General features: G+C 48.3%; 1 protein-coding gene and 1 long non-coding RNA gene across 2 annotated transcripts in view; one reads left to right on the top strand and one right to left on the bottom strand.

Annotated features, from left to right (window-relative positions):
• Window positions 1-12,297: 12,297 nt before the first annotated feature.
• Window positions 12,298-15,357, bottom strand: ZNF503 (zinc finger protein 503). The gene is made up of 2 exons (XM_044659042.1): window positions 14,727-15,357; window positions 12,298-13,938 (listed from the first exon to the last, which is right to left on the bottom strand). The coding sequence occupies exons 1-2, from the start codon at window positions 15,054-15,056 to the stop codon at window positions 12,298-12,300; spliced, it is 1,971 nt and encodes a 656-aa protein (XP_044514977.1). The 5' UTR covers window positions 15,057-15,357.
• Window positions 15,358-15,429: 72 nt separating this feature from the next.
• Window positions 15,430-15,968, top strand: part of LOC123232935 — a 7,616-nt gene continuing 7,077 nt past the window's right edge. Inside the window, exon 1 of the long non-coding RNA XR_006505334.1 lies at window positions 15,430-15,507. This is a non-coding gene — a long non-coding RNA (uncharacterized LOC123232935). The remainder of the gene's footprint in view (window positions 15,508-15,968) is intronic.

The raw sequence follows: 15,968 nt of genomic DNA, 5'->3' as shown, positions 1-15,968 counted from the left end.
ATCCAAAATATAAATCAAGGTAGCCACTGGCCATAGAGTCCTAATACATCTAGAGGGACTCTCCACAGTCCTGCATTTTTAGCATCACAAAATGCTAATCCTGAACTCATGGCCAAACTGATTCTTAGTGTCCTGTTATCTCTTGCCTATAACCTTGATCCTGAATTTATGAATGTCTGAGGCTGGCTATTGCTGCCTCCAGCCTTCAATTAGGCTCTCTAATAATTCTTTTGGGGTCTCTATAGTTCAAACACTAAACAGGAAAGGGTCAGTCTCTTAATTAAGCCTCCACCTCTCCCTATCCAGTCACCTCTCCCCTTGGGGAGGACTGGGCAGTTTGCCTTGACTTCCCTTGCCCTCAGGAGGGTATTGACATGCAAGAATCTCTTCCTCCAAATCACAATCTGGATCCTCTCTATATAAACCATCATCTAGATCCCATAGTTCATCTCTAAACAGTGAGGAGTCAGAGCCTGCTTGTCTGACTCCATCACACTTGCCCTCCCCATCACTATAGAATCCAATGAACTCCCACAATGAACAGCAAGTGGTTTCAGTAGATTAGTAGCCAGTTTCTGGAACTACTTTATGGACTGTTTGATCACCATGTCTTTCAACTACTGGGTATAGAATGGCTCTCCACCAGTCTGTTAGCTATCTTGTGTTTTCCCAGACCCTGAGGTTTCTAAGCAAGACTCTCTCTTCTTAGTTGGAGATCCTAGTGCCAGAAACCTAAGGCAACTCTACGCCTTGTTTCTCTCTGAGAATTTCCAAGCTAAGGTCATGGCTAATCAGTAGGCTTCCTTCAACTGATCTCTTAACCAAGAAACATTCTTGTTGGGAGTCTCCCAATTTCCTCCATCTTCTAATATTCCAAAACAAATCAATAGCAAACATAGCCTTTTCCCAAACAGCATGTAGATAAGACCAGTCATGTCATCATGGAAGCATTATATCTGTGATGCCATGTATAGCTATTGGTCACCAGGAAAATTTGTTTGAGAAAACTGTTAACAACCCTGGAGTTTGGCTGCTTTTCATGGTTTGAAATTTACATTGCCACAGTCAGTTCTGCTTTAGGTCAGGACCCATCCTGAATAATTGGAGATGGACCAACCCTACAAAGGGCAGTATTGAGAAGAAGGAACCTGCTTTTTTTTTTTTTTTTTTTGCCTTTTCTTGGGAACGAGGGAGGACCTAAGCTCCTGTACACTTTGCAACTTGAGTAAAGAAGGAATGAGAAAGAAAGCCAGAATTCTTAATTGGAGAGAGATAATTCTTACTTGGACAAAGCCCAAATCTCTCTAGTTAGCATACTAGGGTAAATGGTTATTTAAAACACTATTTCCTGTCTGACATGCATCCTCTTCTTCAATGTTTCAAGAATCTAGGGTTTTGTCAATAAGGGCATGCCCAACAATCAATCAACAAGCTTTATTTTTTGTTTGTTTTTTATTTTTTTTATAAAAATTTTCCATGGTTACATGATTCATGTTGTTTCCCTTTCACCCGCCCCCCCCCCCCGCCATAGCCTATGAGAATTTCCACTGGTTTTAACATGTGTCATCGATCAAGACCTATTTCCATATTATTGATAGTTGCATGGGTGTGGTCGTTTAGAGTCTACATCCCCAATCATGTCTGCATCAACCCATGTGTTCAAGCAGTTGTTTTTCTTCTGTGTTTCCACTCCTGTAGTTCTTCCTCTGAATGTGGGTAGCATCTTTTCCATAAATCCCTCAGAATTGTCCTGGGTCATTGTATTACTGCTAGTACAGAAGTCCATTGCATTTGATTTTACCACAGTGTATCAGTCTCTGTGTACAATGTTCTTTTGGCTCTGCTCCTTTCACTCTGCATCAATTCCTGGAGGTCTTTCCAGTTCACATGGAATTCCTCCAGTTTATTATTCCTTTGAGCACAATAGTATTCCATCACCAGCATATACCACTATTTGTTGAGCCCTTCCCCAGTTGAAGGGCATACTCTCGTTTTCCAATCAATCCAAGCTTTAATTAATTCATGCATCTCATTTGTTTATTTGCTTATTCACTTATATACTACATAGAACACCACAAATTTGCAAGCTATCCTTACATACATAGGGACCATGCTAATCTCCCGTATCATTCCTTTTTTTAAAGAGTATGCTATTCCTAACTGTGTGACCCTGGGCAAGTCACTTAGCCCCCATCGCCTAGCCCTTACTACTCTTTTGCCTTCGAATCAATACTTAGTATTGATTCTAAGATGGAAGATAAGGTTAAGAAAAAAAGATTATGCTATCAAATCATTTAAGTGTTTACTTACTATGTACATAGGAATTCAAAGGAAAAACAAAGAAATGTTCTCTGCCCTCTAGGAGCTTATATCTTATCATTGGTGACAGAGACTATAGTCATTCTGTGTTTTAGGAAACAATCTTCATAAATTCCCTTTCCCAAAAGATTCACCACATGGTGATCAACAGGGTGATAGACCAGCTTGCTAGCATCCTCTGGACCTTGTGCTCCACTGGCATTGCTTTAAAAAGTCCAGGATCATGAGATACCTGCTTGGGAAAGATGCACTAGGTGGGGTGGGAGTAGATATGGGAGTGGATGTGCCAGGCAATTTCCAAATCTTACCTCATGAGATCATCATGAAAACTCTGTGAGGAAAGGGGTTATTAATATCATTCCCATTTTATGCCTGAAGAAACTGAGGCAGAGAGATTAAGTATCTTGCCCTGGTTCACACAGCTAGTAAGTGTCTGAAGCTGAATTTGATGAGACACAAGCCTTCCTGATGCTAAGCCTAGTGCTCTATCCACTGTACCATCCGGCTGCCATTTGCAACATTACTTCAGGCTTTACTTATGCATCTCCCTAGCACCTTAGAACCCATGCAAAATTTGACTGTTGGGATCACAGGACCCAGACAAAATACCATCAGAACAGAGATGGAGCTTCACTTCCCAACTACTATCAAGCACTGTAACTGGGGAAGGAAAGGAGAGATGCAAAGAGCAGATGAACTGCCCTGAGAACAACAAAATCTGTGGTTTGGAGGAAGCAGCATTTAGGGGATTGTCTAAGGCAGTGATGGGCAAACTACAGCCCGAGGGTCCCTGAAATATTCTATCTGGCTGGTCGACATTATTCCTAATCTGACGAATACAATGAGTAGGATATAATACAATGAAACTTTGAAAGAGTTGCCTTAGAAACAGACTGACAGATGAGCATTTCCTTTCCTTTGGACCCCTCTTTAAAAAAATTGCCATCACTGGTCTAAGGGAAAAAAGAATGCATGCTTTCTAGGGAAATATTAGCCTGGCCTCATTCCTGGTGGACTCAGTTTGGAGTCTTAGAAGCAGACCCAGTAAAGTCCTGGAGATCAGGAAGTTTCCTGACCTATTTCCCATGGTACACTGAGCTGCAGGAAGGCAACTGAGAGAGCCATAGGTTGTATCTTCATTTTCTCTCCTTAAGGATAGGGATCTCAGAGGTTATAGCTGTGTTTACTATCTTTCCTGAAGCTGGAGGTCAGTCTTCTTATAAGAGCAGAATAATAGGGCCATTCAGAGACAACCCAGAAAGCCTTTCTGACAGAGCAATTGTTCTGAAACTCCATCTCATCACCCTGAAGGCCTGTTTGAAAGCCTTCTTAAAGTAACACCTAGGGGTTGAGGGGTCCCATTCAAGGCAAAGAGTAAAGACCTCCCTTGCTACTCTTGCTATGACAGAATATATAGGGTGTCTCCTAGGTTATGCCAACCTAGATGCACAAATCAGTCTAGCTCCACATGATGAAGGCCTTTAGACCAAAACATTCCAATTCTTACTCCATCTAACACTGCCAGAATCTCAGTAAGATACATGTTCTGGCTCTTTAAAACAGAAATCAATGCCTGGGAGACCTCCTCTCTTTATTGCTGATAGGATTTGCATTTTTTATTTACCAAATCTTGATAGTCCATGAAAGTGGAAAGCTAATCCAGAGTAGAAACCCCAAAACCATATTTATTTCCCTTTGAAATTAATTGTATTGGGGGAGGAAGAGTGGAACAGACACATGATGGATCTTTAAAATTATGTGCTTCTTTCATGTCCCTCCCCAATTCTGAATCCAAAGTGTGTTTCCCATGTATACCCAATATGAGCATATATGTAAATGTAGTTCATGTATGTCCAAGCTCTTCTCTACCCCCTCTACCATGTATGACCCATCATGAGGGGAAAATGATCAATGACCCCTAGAAGCCCCCTTTTGCTTACTCCTATTGAAAATAACATCACCCAGGTGATCCAGTCATTTCCCTTTTGGTTTAATCTGTTTTTTCTCCCTTCAATCCTCAAACATTTCTGAGAGACTTAATGCTTACATAGAATGTCTTTAGTGATATTATTCATTTAGGAAAAATTATGCTCCTGCCTTATCACTGAAAGGAAGGAAGGAAGGGAGGGAGGGAGGGAAGGAGGGAGGGAAGAAGGAAGAAAGGAAGGAAGGAAGGAAGGAAGGAAGGAAGGAAGGAAGGAAGGAAGGAAGGAAGGAAGGAAGGAAAGAAGGTAAAAAGAGGGAGTGAGAGAGGAAGGAAATATTTATGAAGTGTCTACCATATGCCATGTATTTTGCTCTGCACTTCATAAATATTATCTCATTTGATCCTAACAACAACTCTGGGAAGTAGGTGCTTTTGTTATCCCAATTTTAGAGGTGAGGAAATTGAGGCAAAGATTAAGTAATTTGCCCAGGATCACATAGCTAGTAAGTATCTGAGGCCAGATTTGAATTCATCTTCCTGATTTCCTTTTCCAATAGGGGGATATATTTACCCTGGGCCACATAACATTCTGATCCTCCTTGTGACCACAAATATGCATGGATGTAGTCTATGACCACAGGCCAAAGTGATCTTAGTCCTTCAGCATCAACCCAGTAATCTTAAATTCATTTGTATAATACTATGGGGAAGTTACCAAGAATATTGTAAACTCTTTTCCTGCCCTCAAGCTTGTAGTCTGCTTAGAGAAATAAGACTTACCCATGAGAACTAAGCACCAGTACATCAGAAAGTGGGAATGCCAGGGAAGAGAAGGATTGGTATGTAGTAGAGAGATGCTACTTGTTAAGAAAGGAAATTGAAGTCCCCAAGAACAAGATGACTTCATCCTACCTTTCCAAGTTTCCTAACATGTTTCTCCTAGTCACTGAGCTGCAGGAAAGCATCAAAAGTAGCCATAAGTTGTGTCTGCATTTTCTTCTCATACACTATGGCTGTATTCAGTACCCTCCCTGGAGGTCAGGGGCCAATTTTCTTGTAAAGGCAGAATCCACACCCACAGAATCCATCTCCCACTTCTTCATTTTTGTACATGTTCTCCCCCCACCTTGCCTAGAACACACTACCTCCTCACATTTGCTCCTCACAATCCCTAGTTACCTTCGAAGCTCTTCTCATGTGCTACCTTTTATCATACTGCCCAACTGCTAGTGTCCCCCCACCAACTGCCTTGCATTTATTTCATATATAGTAATTGCTGTATATGCTGTCTCCTCTGATAGAATGGAATCTCCTTGAAGGCAGGAATGGTTTCATTTTTGTCTTTGTATCACTACTGCCTTGTACCTGACACATAGTCAGTGATTAATAAATGCTTGCGGCCTATCTGATCAACAAGATGTTAGAGTAGATGATTTCTAAGTCCTCTACAACTTGAAAATCCGAAGCCTATTATCCTGTTTTCCCTGGGAACATGTGCTGATCAGAGGAGATTTTTGAGAGCTAATATGGCCAGGGTATTGCACCGATTACTGAGAGATAAAGATGGGTAGGTAAAATAGGGTCAGTTGGAAGCTTTTAAATGCCAGACTGAAGAGTCTGAATTTGACCCAATGAGCACTAAGGAGTCGCTGTCTTTTCTTGACATGGGGAGAAAAGGGAAAAGCTGATATGATGAAAACGGAAAAAAGAAAGAAGGATTTGGAGTCAGAAGAAATCGGTGTCCAAATTCTATTTCTTATCCTCATTAGCTGTATGCTAATAAGCAGTGTGTTTTTCCAAGTTCTCATCTATAAAATGAGCATCATCCTGGTAGTACGTATGGGACCACTAGGTGGCACAGTTGATAGTATTGGACTTGAAGTTGAGAAGATGGAGTTCAAATCCAACCTCAGATACTTAACTAGCTGTGTGACCCTGGGCAAGCCACTTATTCTCACTTAGACCGTTTCCTCATCTATACAATGGGAATAATAATAGCACTTCCCTTTCATAGAGGAGCTCTGAGGATCAAATGAGATCAAGAATTTCACAAACTCTAAAGTACTATGAAATATTAGTCATTATTATTATTGAAATGTTGCTTTAGAGCAGTGGTTCCCAAACTTTTTTGGCCTACTGCCCCCTTTCCAGAAAAAATATTACTTAGCCCCCTGGAAATTATTTTTTAAAATTTTAATAGCAATTAATAGGAAAGATAAATGCACCTGTGGCCATCACCGCCTTCCTGGATTGCTGCAGCACCCACCAGGGGGCAGTGGTGTCCACTTTGGGAATCACTGCTTTAGGTGGATTATTGCCTAGTGCCATTCCTGACCTGAGTGAACTCTAATAATGGTGACTGGGTTCCTGGGTTCCTTTCAGGGATTAGCACAGATTGATCACCTACTCTAATGCATTAGACAAAGAGATCCTCAAAATTTTCTCCTATTAGATAACCATATGGGGTCTGCACATGACCAAGGAAGCTGTTCTCCCCCTCTATTCAGAAAGGAATAAAGACAAGGGCTTTTTATAGCTCCCACAGTGCTGAGCACAATTAGACCCTCAATAAATTCTTGTTGAATATAACTGAATTGAATTACATCAGAAGTTATTTAGGTGAGGCAAGGAGAAGAACTTCTAGGCCTTGAGAAGTATGACAGTGGAGAAAATGGACAAGGCTGTTCAGTCTCCATCTCCTTCTGTCGAGGACCTGAAGAAAATCTATCTTGTATGAAGGCGAAGAGGTGGGCCAGTTGTCCTCTATAAGGCCCTATCAGACCTGGTATTCTTTCTTTTCTGAAAATACCACCATCCCATAAAACCGAGGTCTATCTCTATGATATGCAGTGGACAAAGGCCTGGAGACCATATGAATGCCCTGACAATGTCGTTCACTCTTTGGGTAGTTTTCTGCAGATTTTCCAGAGCCATCCAATGAGAGAATTTTTCACATCTATCTTTTCTCACTGCTTAAAGTACAGTGTGATAGGACAATAGAGTTAGAGCTTGAAGGTATCTTAAAAGGATGTCTAATCTGACTGCCTTATTTTACAGATAAGCAGCTCCAGGAGGGGAGTGTATAGCACCCTTTTCACCACTTATCTATTCATTTGCATATATGTACAAGAATGTGTGCTTGAGCCTGGGTGTTGTATGTATGTAATGTGCATATGATTAGATGAACACACATTCATGTGTACTCCAATATGGCATTTTATTTATATGTATGCACATTTGTATCCTTGTATATGTGTGCACAGCATGATCATTATTTACTTGCTTATTCTGAGGGGTTTAGGGGACACTGGAGCATCCCTCGGCCTCAAAGCCTTTGGTCTAGACTTTCTTTTCCAAAGACTCAGAACCAGATCTCAGATGTGAAAGATTCTAAGTGATGCTGCGTTTTGCTAGAAGGACAAGGAAGCTCGCTGGAGAGAAGAGAAGGGGAAAGATGAAAGCTTAGAACTCACAAGGCTTTTTCTCATGGCTGAAGCTTATTTTCCTCCCTACCTCTACTTGATTTCTTCCTCTTCCGCCACCCCTACCTCAGCTAACCCTTCCCATTTGGGTAAGGGAGATGCTGGTGAGCAGGACAAACCAGTTGCAAGTCCTAGGCAAGATTTGGAAATTGGGGGTAGGTGGAAAAGGAGATCCTCCCCAGCCTGGTTGCCGGAAGTCACTTTAACACCCATGATTTAGTAAAATAAAAATGTGTCACAGAGACCATCATTTTCTGATATAAAATACATCCATTTATAAAAAAATAATAATAGTGCTCTCCCTCGCTTACCTTACTTCTGCCCACTTTTGTCCATCCCCGGCACTGGCTTTGGAGAAAAGACTAGAAGATCAAAACCTCCATAAATGGGGAGGCCCTCCAGAGACCCCCAGAGACTGACAGAGCCACAGGGAGGACACACATAGCCTCCACACACATACAGAGCCACCTTTATTAAGGGACCAGCTTTGGGCTCTCAAAACTGAATACAGTTTCCCCTCATTGGTCCAGTCCTCCTAATTCTGTTCCCTTCGTTTCTGCCTTCATTTCTTTTCCTTTCCCTATTGGGGGGGGTGGGGTGCAGAGGGCTTAGAAGGAGGGGCTGCCATATAGAAAGAGAAATAGCCAAAGGGAGGAGAGAAGGAAGGGAGAGAGAGCCACAAGTGGAAAGAGTGCGGATTCGAGTAGATAGGGGAGAGTATGGCCGGCAGGAAGGGAGAAGAGAGCCTCTTTTTCGGCCATGGTTTTCCAAAGAAGCCCGTAGTTGGAGAAGTCTTTACTAGCCTCAGAAGAGGAGGGAAAGAGCTGGGCTCCCGGCTTTGCAGTTCTAAGTCCCCTTTACTAAGTGGATTTGCTTGTTTTTCTGCCGGATTCCGCAGCGCCGCCTGGCGGCTAGAAGAGGCTCCTGAAAGCTGGACTTAAAAGCTCCGAGGGCCGACGCATCCCAGGATCCAACTGCAGGAACTGAAGGAGGAAGGGGGGCGGGACAGGAACAGAAACATTTTATTCTCTCCTGCCTCCTCCAAACCCCTTACCCCACCACCGCTCAGGGACTAAACCTCCATTCTGGACTGGAGCACGCACACACCCACTCACACCCACACTATCGTTTTCCAACTCGATCTCAGTTTTCACACTAGACGTATCTCCTCCGTCGGGGCACTCCTTATTACTCCCCAAAGCTGTCCTTTAGTTTTCAGCTACAAAAGCCAACGACCCCACAGGGAATTAAGTTTTTAAAATGTCATAACGTAGCCTTCACCACCAAAAATACTCATACTATTAAAGGAGGAGAGAATCGAAAAGTAAGAGACATTCGAAAGGCCTCCTGGGTGTGAGGGAGACGGGACTCCTGAGTTCTGCCCAGATACAGCCCCGACTTGGTCATTAAGGCACTGAAATCTGATGGGGAGGACCGAGGCGTACAAAGGAATCTTCTCCTTCCCCCTGACCTTCTTGCAACATCTAGGAAAAAGAGGGATAAAGAGGAATTCCAAGTGTATGTTGAACTAGAGGGTTAGCGTGAGCAGGAAGGGGGTGAATGAAAGGAGTGAAAGGTCATCTTTGTTCCTAAAAAAGGACACAGCCCCCATGTCTGCGCTGTGGCGTTCTCCACCCCCGAAATGGCTTAGGCCAAGGCTCAGGCCCAGAATTTAACATCAAACTGAATTTCCTCTCTCTCACCCCTCTCCAGTTTGGGTCCTTTCTGGGGCGGAGAATAAAAGAGGTGACAAGGTGACCTTTTCTTTCCTCGAAGAGCTGAAGTTCTTCAGGGCCAAAGACTACCGGAAACCCAGGCTTCATCTCCAAAGCTAAGAGAATGTTCGAGAAAACTCAAATTGCACGGCGGTGGCATCTAGATCCCAGGCAGCGCTTGTTACCCGAACCCTTCAGGGCCTCAGCCCCTGACACTAGTTTCGCTGGGGGCTTTCTGTCCTCTTCCGGCCTCGCGGATCTCTCTCACCCTCCTCTCCCCCCCTCTCCCCCCCAAAGTTAGCCCTCCAAGCCCAGGGGATTCGGATTCGAGACGAGAGACAGGAGCGAGAGGGCGCTCAGGGCCCCCGGGGGGGAGAGGCCTCCGGGAAAAGCACACTGGTCGATTTACGTCCAAGCCGGGAAAGAGGCATAGTGAGCGCAGCCAGAGGAGGGTGGGAGGGAAATTACAAAGAAATAAGAAACAAGATTAGCAGCCAAAACATCTTGCGAAATCCTCAAAGGCCCGAAATCCTGTGCCGGACTCCCTCCCCGATTTCTTCACCATTCAGCTCCTAAAGAAGAGATCCCAGCGGAGCGGAGCTCCCCAGTAAGGTTCGCGGGGCAGGAGACAGGCGGAGCGGAGGCCGGCCAAGTCTGGAGAGGAGAAGGGAATAGACACGGCTGGAATTCCGGGCTGGGAGCCCTGCGGGCTTTCTTTTTCTCCCCTCCCCCTCCATTCTCCGGCTCAACCTCTAGAGACAGCCTGGGGCAAAGCACCTCCAGGTGCATCCAGGCGTCAAAGCGCCCCAAACTGCTACATTGGGGACTGGGGGAACCCCGGCTCCTACCTGCAAAGGGAGGAGAAGTTTGCGGAGCCGCTTTGTTGCTTGATTTTCCCCAGTCCTTGTTAGATCTCTAGACTCAGTTTCCCTTGTACTCTTACCCCAGTAAGGATCAGAGAAAAGACCATATGCGACTGACAGAGAACCCATCACCCCTGTGGGCTTCGGGTGTCCTCCAGTGACTGAATCAATCTGGTTAAGCCTTGGAAGTCCTCCTGGAGCAGTGGCTCTCGGTACGAACCCCCTGTCCACAGCTGTCTCAGGCCAGAGAGGGCTGGGGAAGAGGTAGAGAAGAGCCTCATCTAGAAAAGAGGGGCAGGGGCGTCCCACAGTCCCCGCGACCCAACCCTGGCTGGTAGTCCCCGAAGACAGGGTTACTAGTTTCTCCCAGAGCAAACTGAGAAGGACCCGGATATTATAACATGCGCTAGTTGGGGCCAGAGTAAGTAGTGAGCTGTAAAAGTTGGTGGGAAGGAAAGGGGGCAGAAAAGTCTTGGTTAAGTGCAGCGAAGCCCCTCTCCAGGCCACCACGCAGGGAAAAGAAAAGATAGGGAAACTCATTTTCCCCTCGGGAGTTGGGAGAGGGTTCTCTACAATTTATTCTCCAAACCTTCTCCTGGAGCTGTCCGAGGAACTGGGAGAATGGAAGGGGAAAAGGGGCGCTTCCTTTCATCTCCAAGGAGAGGAACTATCGAATGAAGGCAGCATTAGTTAACTTCCTTTCCCGAAAAATGGAACCACGAAATTAAAAAAATAAATAACACGGGAGGGAAAATATCCTGGGCTCTTTTCTTACCAAACTGGCTACAGGAGATAAAAAAATCAAAACGAAATAAACTGATAAGTGCACTTCCCTTCCACATTTAGGGTTACTCCCCCAACCTCCAGAACAACAGTTGCCCCCTTCCCGAACCACCAATTCACAAAACCAAAACAAAATAAGGAATTTAACCCAGTGCCCAGGAGAGGAGGAGCTGGAGTGGAGACTGCAAACAGATTAGAGTGAAGCCTCCCCCCTCGCTCTTCTTTTTCTATTAAAAAAAAAAAAGATAAGAAGTAGAACCTTTTAATACATCAAATATACGGAATTTTAATCTTTAAAGCGATACATTGTCTATTATTTTAGTACATGACGTAAACCTTACTTGTCCCCTTCTCAGCGGGTGGACTTAAAAATTAAAAATAGTTAAGTGTTCCTTTCAAAGAACAAAATAAGGCAAATGAGGTTTTGGAATAGAATTGTTTTTTCTTTTTTTTTTCTTCCAGAATACATACAAAAAAATACCCATTCTCTTTCAATGGTATACACCTTAAAAATAATTGCAATTTGAAACCAGAGCTGACAAATTGCGAGTTGTTGTCGTTTTTTTCTTTTAGTAACAAACATGCATGTAAATTTGTCGTTTCCATCAGACATTAAATAAGAACGTACAATACAATCATAGCAATTTTAAAGTAACATTAAAGAAAAGACCTCTAGTTCTGTGATGGTTTTTTATTTATAATCTACAATGGGAGAGGGGGATTTTTCCATTTTTTTCCTTCGAGCTTTAAATTTTTTTTTCTCCTCCTCCTTTAAACCTACGGAGCTTGAGCTAAATAATGCACTTCTGAACCACGGGTCCGCTTGGAGCTAACATAAATAAATACCAGTGTCCTCCGATGCAGTCCTCAGATGAACACTTTTCTCAATTTTTTTCTATAAAAAGTCAAAGGATATTTTCAACTTTTATAAAGTTTAGGAGAGGAGAGGAGAAGTGGGGAAAGAGGGGTTGTTTATCGGATCTCTGTCGCTGCTGTTGCTGGATTAGATAGATATATATACTGTATATTTTTTTCCTCTCTTGCCCCATCTTCCCCACGCTGTCGGGTAATCTGTATGCCTTCGGGCCCCCATCCCACCCCTCCCTCAAATTTCCCCCTTTCCCTGCTTTCTCCCCTCCCCCAAAAAACCCACCCCTTTCCCACCCCACCCGGACTTCCTTCCCTCCCCTCCCTTCCCAACCCTCCCCTCACTGATAGCCCAGCGCCGAAGCTGTGGTAAGTCTCTGTCCGTAGAGGGCGTAAGGGGAGTAGTAGGGTCCGGTGGCAGCCGGCACCGGCACTGGGGCGCCGGGAGTAGGGAGGGGGCTCTTGGAGTAGGGGTGGTAGCGGCTACTCAGTCCCAGCGCGTGGTGGGGGCTGCGCAGGGCCAGGGTCCCGGGACTTCCCGGAGCTCCCGAGGTGGGAATGTGCATATGGCAAGCCATGGCTGCCGCAGCCGCGCTGGCGAGGGAAGAGGAGCTGGGGTAGCCGGACAGCAGTTTGTCCGTCCCGGGGAAGGCCGTGTGCGTCCGCAAGTGACTCAGCAGCTCCTCCGACGTGGCGAACCGTTTGTCGCAGGGCCCATTTGCCGACACCCAGTTGCAGATGTGGGGCAGCGGGTCGTTAGGGAGCATGAAGCCATAAGGGTAAAGAGGGTGGCCGGCCAACGAGGGCGGGGTAGCCCCCGCCGCAGCCGCGGCAGTCAGAGACGAGTGGACGCCGTGGAGCGGGTGCGTGGGGTACACCAGTGGGTATCCAGACTTGAGAGCTGCAGCAGCGGCTGCGGGGTCGTGGGCGCAGGAGGCACTAGCTGCAGCTGCCCCGGCGAGATGGCTGGCGCAGTGGTAGCTGAGGCAGTAGGGGTCCCGGCACAAACTCGCAGTCATCACGGAAGGAGGAGACGCCCCTGCCAAGGGGCTAGAGCCCGCTGGTTTGCTGCATCCCAGGGAGCCGGCAGCAGCGGCGGCCAGCTGCGCTCCCACTAGGCTCCCTGGCTTGGTGGGATCCAGGGCTACCCCATGTGGTAGAAACTGAGGAGGGTAGCCGGCATAGGCCCCGGCTAAACTGCCAGGATAAGTCATGCCCGCGGGGGGCAGGGGAAAGACTGTCTGGCCCGGCTTGTATGGCGATACTGGGGCCACCAGTCCAGAACCCAGAACCGAGGAGGAGGTCGGGGCACTGCCGGAACCTGAGCTGGAACCAGAGCTACCGCAGTCAGAGCCCAGAGACTTGCTCCCGGGACCTCCGTCGGAGTGTTGGTTTACGTCCACGTTAATTCCCCCACAGCTAATCCGGCCGTGGGCCAGCCCGCCTGGGCCTCCGTCGCCTGAGGAGCCCCCAGACCCCTTGCCACTGCCGCCCGAGCCTTCCGGGTCTTTCTTGTCATCCTTGCCCTCGGGGCCCCCTCCGGAAGAGGGTAGCATCCCTCCAGGCGAACAGGCTGAGGCACTGGAGCTCGGGCTGCCTGTCCTGGGCGTGAATGGCTGGCAGGTGGCGCTCGGTACTCGGAATCCCGACTTCTCTGCCGAGACCCCACCGCCGCCGCCGCCGCCGCCGCCGCCCCCGCCCCCGCCTCCACCGCCGCCGCCACCGCCTCCCGGCTCCTTCTTATCAGCGCCAGGTTTGGAGTAGGGCTTAAAACTCGACTTGTCCTCGACCCCAATGTCGCTTAGTTTTAGGGGGCCCGATTTGGTGTCTTTGTCGCTCCCAGCACCACCGCCGCTGCCACCCCCGGCACCGCCCCCGTTGGAGGCCACCGAGGACAATTTGGAAGAGGGCGATGGGTCAGGCTTTCCGATCTGGGAGCACGTCTGGGCCAACAGCGCCAGTGGGCTCTTCTTAGCATCGAGCTGCGGGGGTCAGACGGGAAGGGAAACAGAAAAACAGAAAGGAGACCTTTAGGATCCGCAGTTCTTACATAGCCATTCCTGGGCCCCAACCCTCTGAGGCCCTCTATCCTCCCGGGACATGTAAAGCCCCCTCGGGGTTACCCGGAAAGGGCACGAAGAGACCCTCCCTTCCCATCCTCAGAAAGTAACACCCTTGGAAAAGGTGCAACCATCATCTTCACTCGTCAAAGTCGCCCTTCACCCCAAATTATTATTTTTTAATTCGGGGAGGGGTGCTAATTGGATTTACAAAAACTCAAAATGTTGTTTTCTGCAGTTGGTTGTTCCCGATCCTCGACTCAAGGTTTTCCTAAGGGGCTGGGAGGGTTCGGTAGGGTTGAGATTCGGAGTCTATTTACAATTACCGGCTTTTTGGGGGCCCTTAAATGTTTTCCGAACCTATAGGACTTCCATCCTCTCTCCAGCCCTAAGACCCAGAAAATCAAAGGTGGCGGTGGGAGGATGGCGAAAACGGGGACGGGGGAATAAGTTGGCCTCCAAGTCACTGTCCATTTAAACCTCTCCAATCTTGATATCCGAGCCCCCCTCCCCTTCTCCGACCTAGTTTTAAGCTGCGGAAGCTCTGTCCCCCAAGGGAGCTGAATCACTCCGGACACTTCCCCCCACCCCCCCACCCCCATTCCAGAGAGAATGAAACCCCGCTGGGCCGTGGCTCGAGTATTGGTTCATGGGGAGATCTCGAGGAAGAGAGGATAAAGCAGGGGACGAGAGGAAGGAGGGGGGCTTACCTCGATGGGACTGACAGGAGTGGAGGGCAGAGGCTGCAGGTACTCTGGGTGTAAGATGTGCCCCGTCCGCGCCGTCAACATCTTTAGCACCTTGATAGGCAGGCGATTTGCCTGGCGTAGAGGGTCCGAGGGGGGCACGGCGTGAAGGAAAGGTTTGGTGTTACCGGCGGAGGACGAGCCGGGGCCGGGGCCGGGGCCGGAGATATTTCCAGAGAGCGCGCTGGTCCAGGCGGGGTCCGCGCCGCCGCCGCCACCGCTGCCGCCGCCTCCGCCGCCGCCGCCGCTGTGCTTACTACTTCTCAGGGCAGAAAGCGAGGGCGCTGTGCTCATGACCCACCCGCGCGCATGGGAGCAGCGGGGGGAGGGCTCCGGGAGGCGCGGGGCGGGCTCGGGGCTGCGCGCTCGCCCGGGGAGCAGGAGGAGGAGACGCGGGAGGAGGAGGCAGAGAAGGAGGTGGAGCGGCTGCCACAGGCGTCCAGTGCGCCTTCTCGGCGCCTCGGGCAAGAAGCGAATAATCCTGGGGGGCCTCGGAGAAGAGCCGTGGCTGGGCAGGAGGCACTGCCGCTGCTGTTTTGGTGGGGCCGCTGCACTATCCGTGTAGCCACTGGCTGCGCCCCAGCGCTGCGCTCCTATCCGACCCGCCGCCCAGTGCTGCGCTTGGGTGCGATGTGAGCCGCTGCCCGTCCAGCCGGGGCTCTGGCGAGGAAACTCACTTCAAAAGCAGCTGCATCTAGGGGGAGATTAAAGCCTTTGCCGCCTTCCAATCAAATGGGAGCCCGAGGTGATTGGAGGGTCAAGGGGATGTGACGCGCCTCGCGCCGCCGCCGCCGCCGCCGCCGGGACTCTCCGCACTGGTTTTAATGGGCAGCTCCCTCCTTCCAGCTCCCCCTCCCCATCCCCTCCCTTGTTTTTGCTGGGAGGACAGGATGGGGTTTATTTTCCGTTTGCCGTCGGCCGCCTCACTCGTTTTTCTCCCCTCTTCCCCTTTTTCCTGCTCGGAAACAAACTGGAGTCTAGAGTAGGGCCCGGGGCAGGGATGAGGGTCCTTAGGAAGGAACTGTATGTGAATCCTACGGTTCTGTCAGTTAGCTTCAGGGGCGACCAGGAGTATCACACTGCAAAGACTCTCTTCTTATGAGCTAGCTGGACTCGCCGAGATCCCTGATCAAAGGAAAAACACTGGGCTGTGAGTAGAGTGCTGTAGGAAGACGACCCGCCCGCCTATGATTTCTTGAGGCTCTG

This window comes from Gracilinanus agilis, chromosome 2 (assembly GCF_016433145.1).
Source record: "Gracilinanus agilis isolate LMUSP501 chromosome 2, AgileGrace, whole genome shotgun sequence".
Taxonomy (NCBI): domain Eukaryota; kingdom Metazoa; phylum Chordata; class Mammalia; order Didelphimorphia; family Didelphidae; genus Gracilinanus; species Gracilinanus agilis.
The sequence above is the reverse complement of the archived record's forward strand: the minus strand, read 5'-3'. Positions and strand labels throughout refer to the sequence as shown.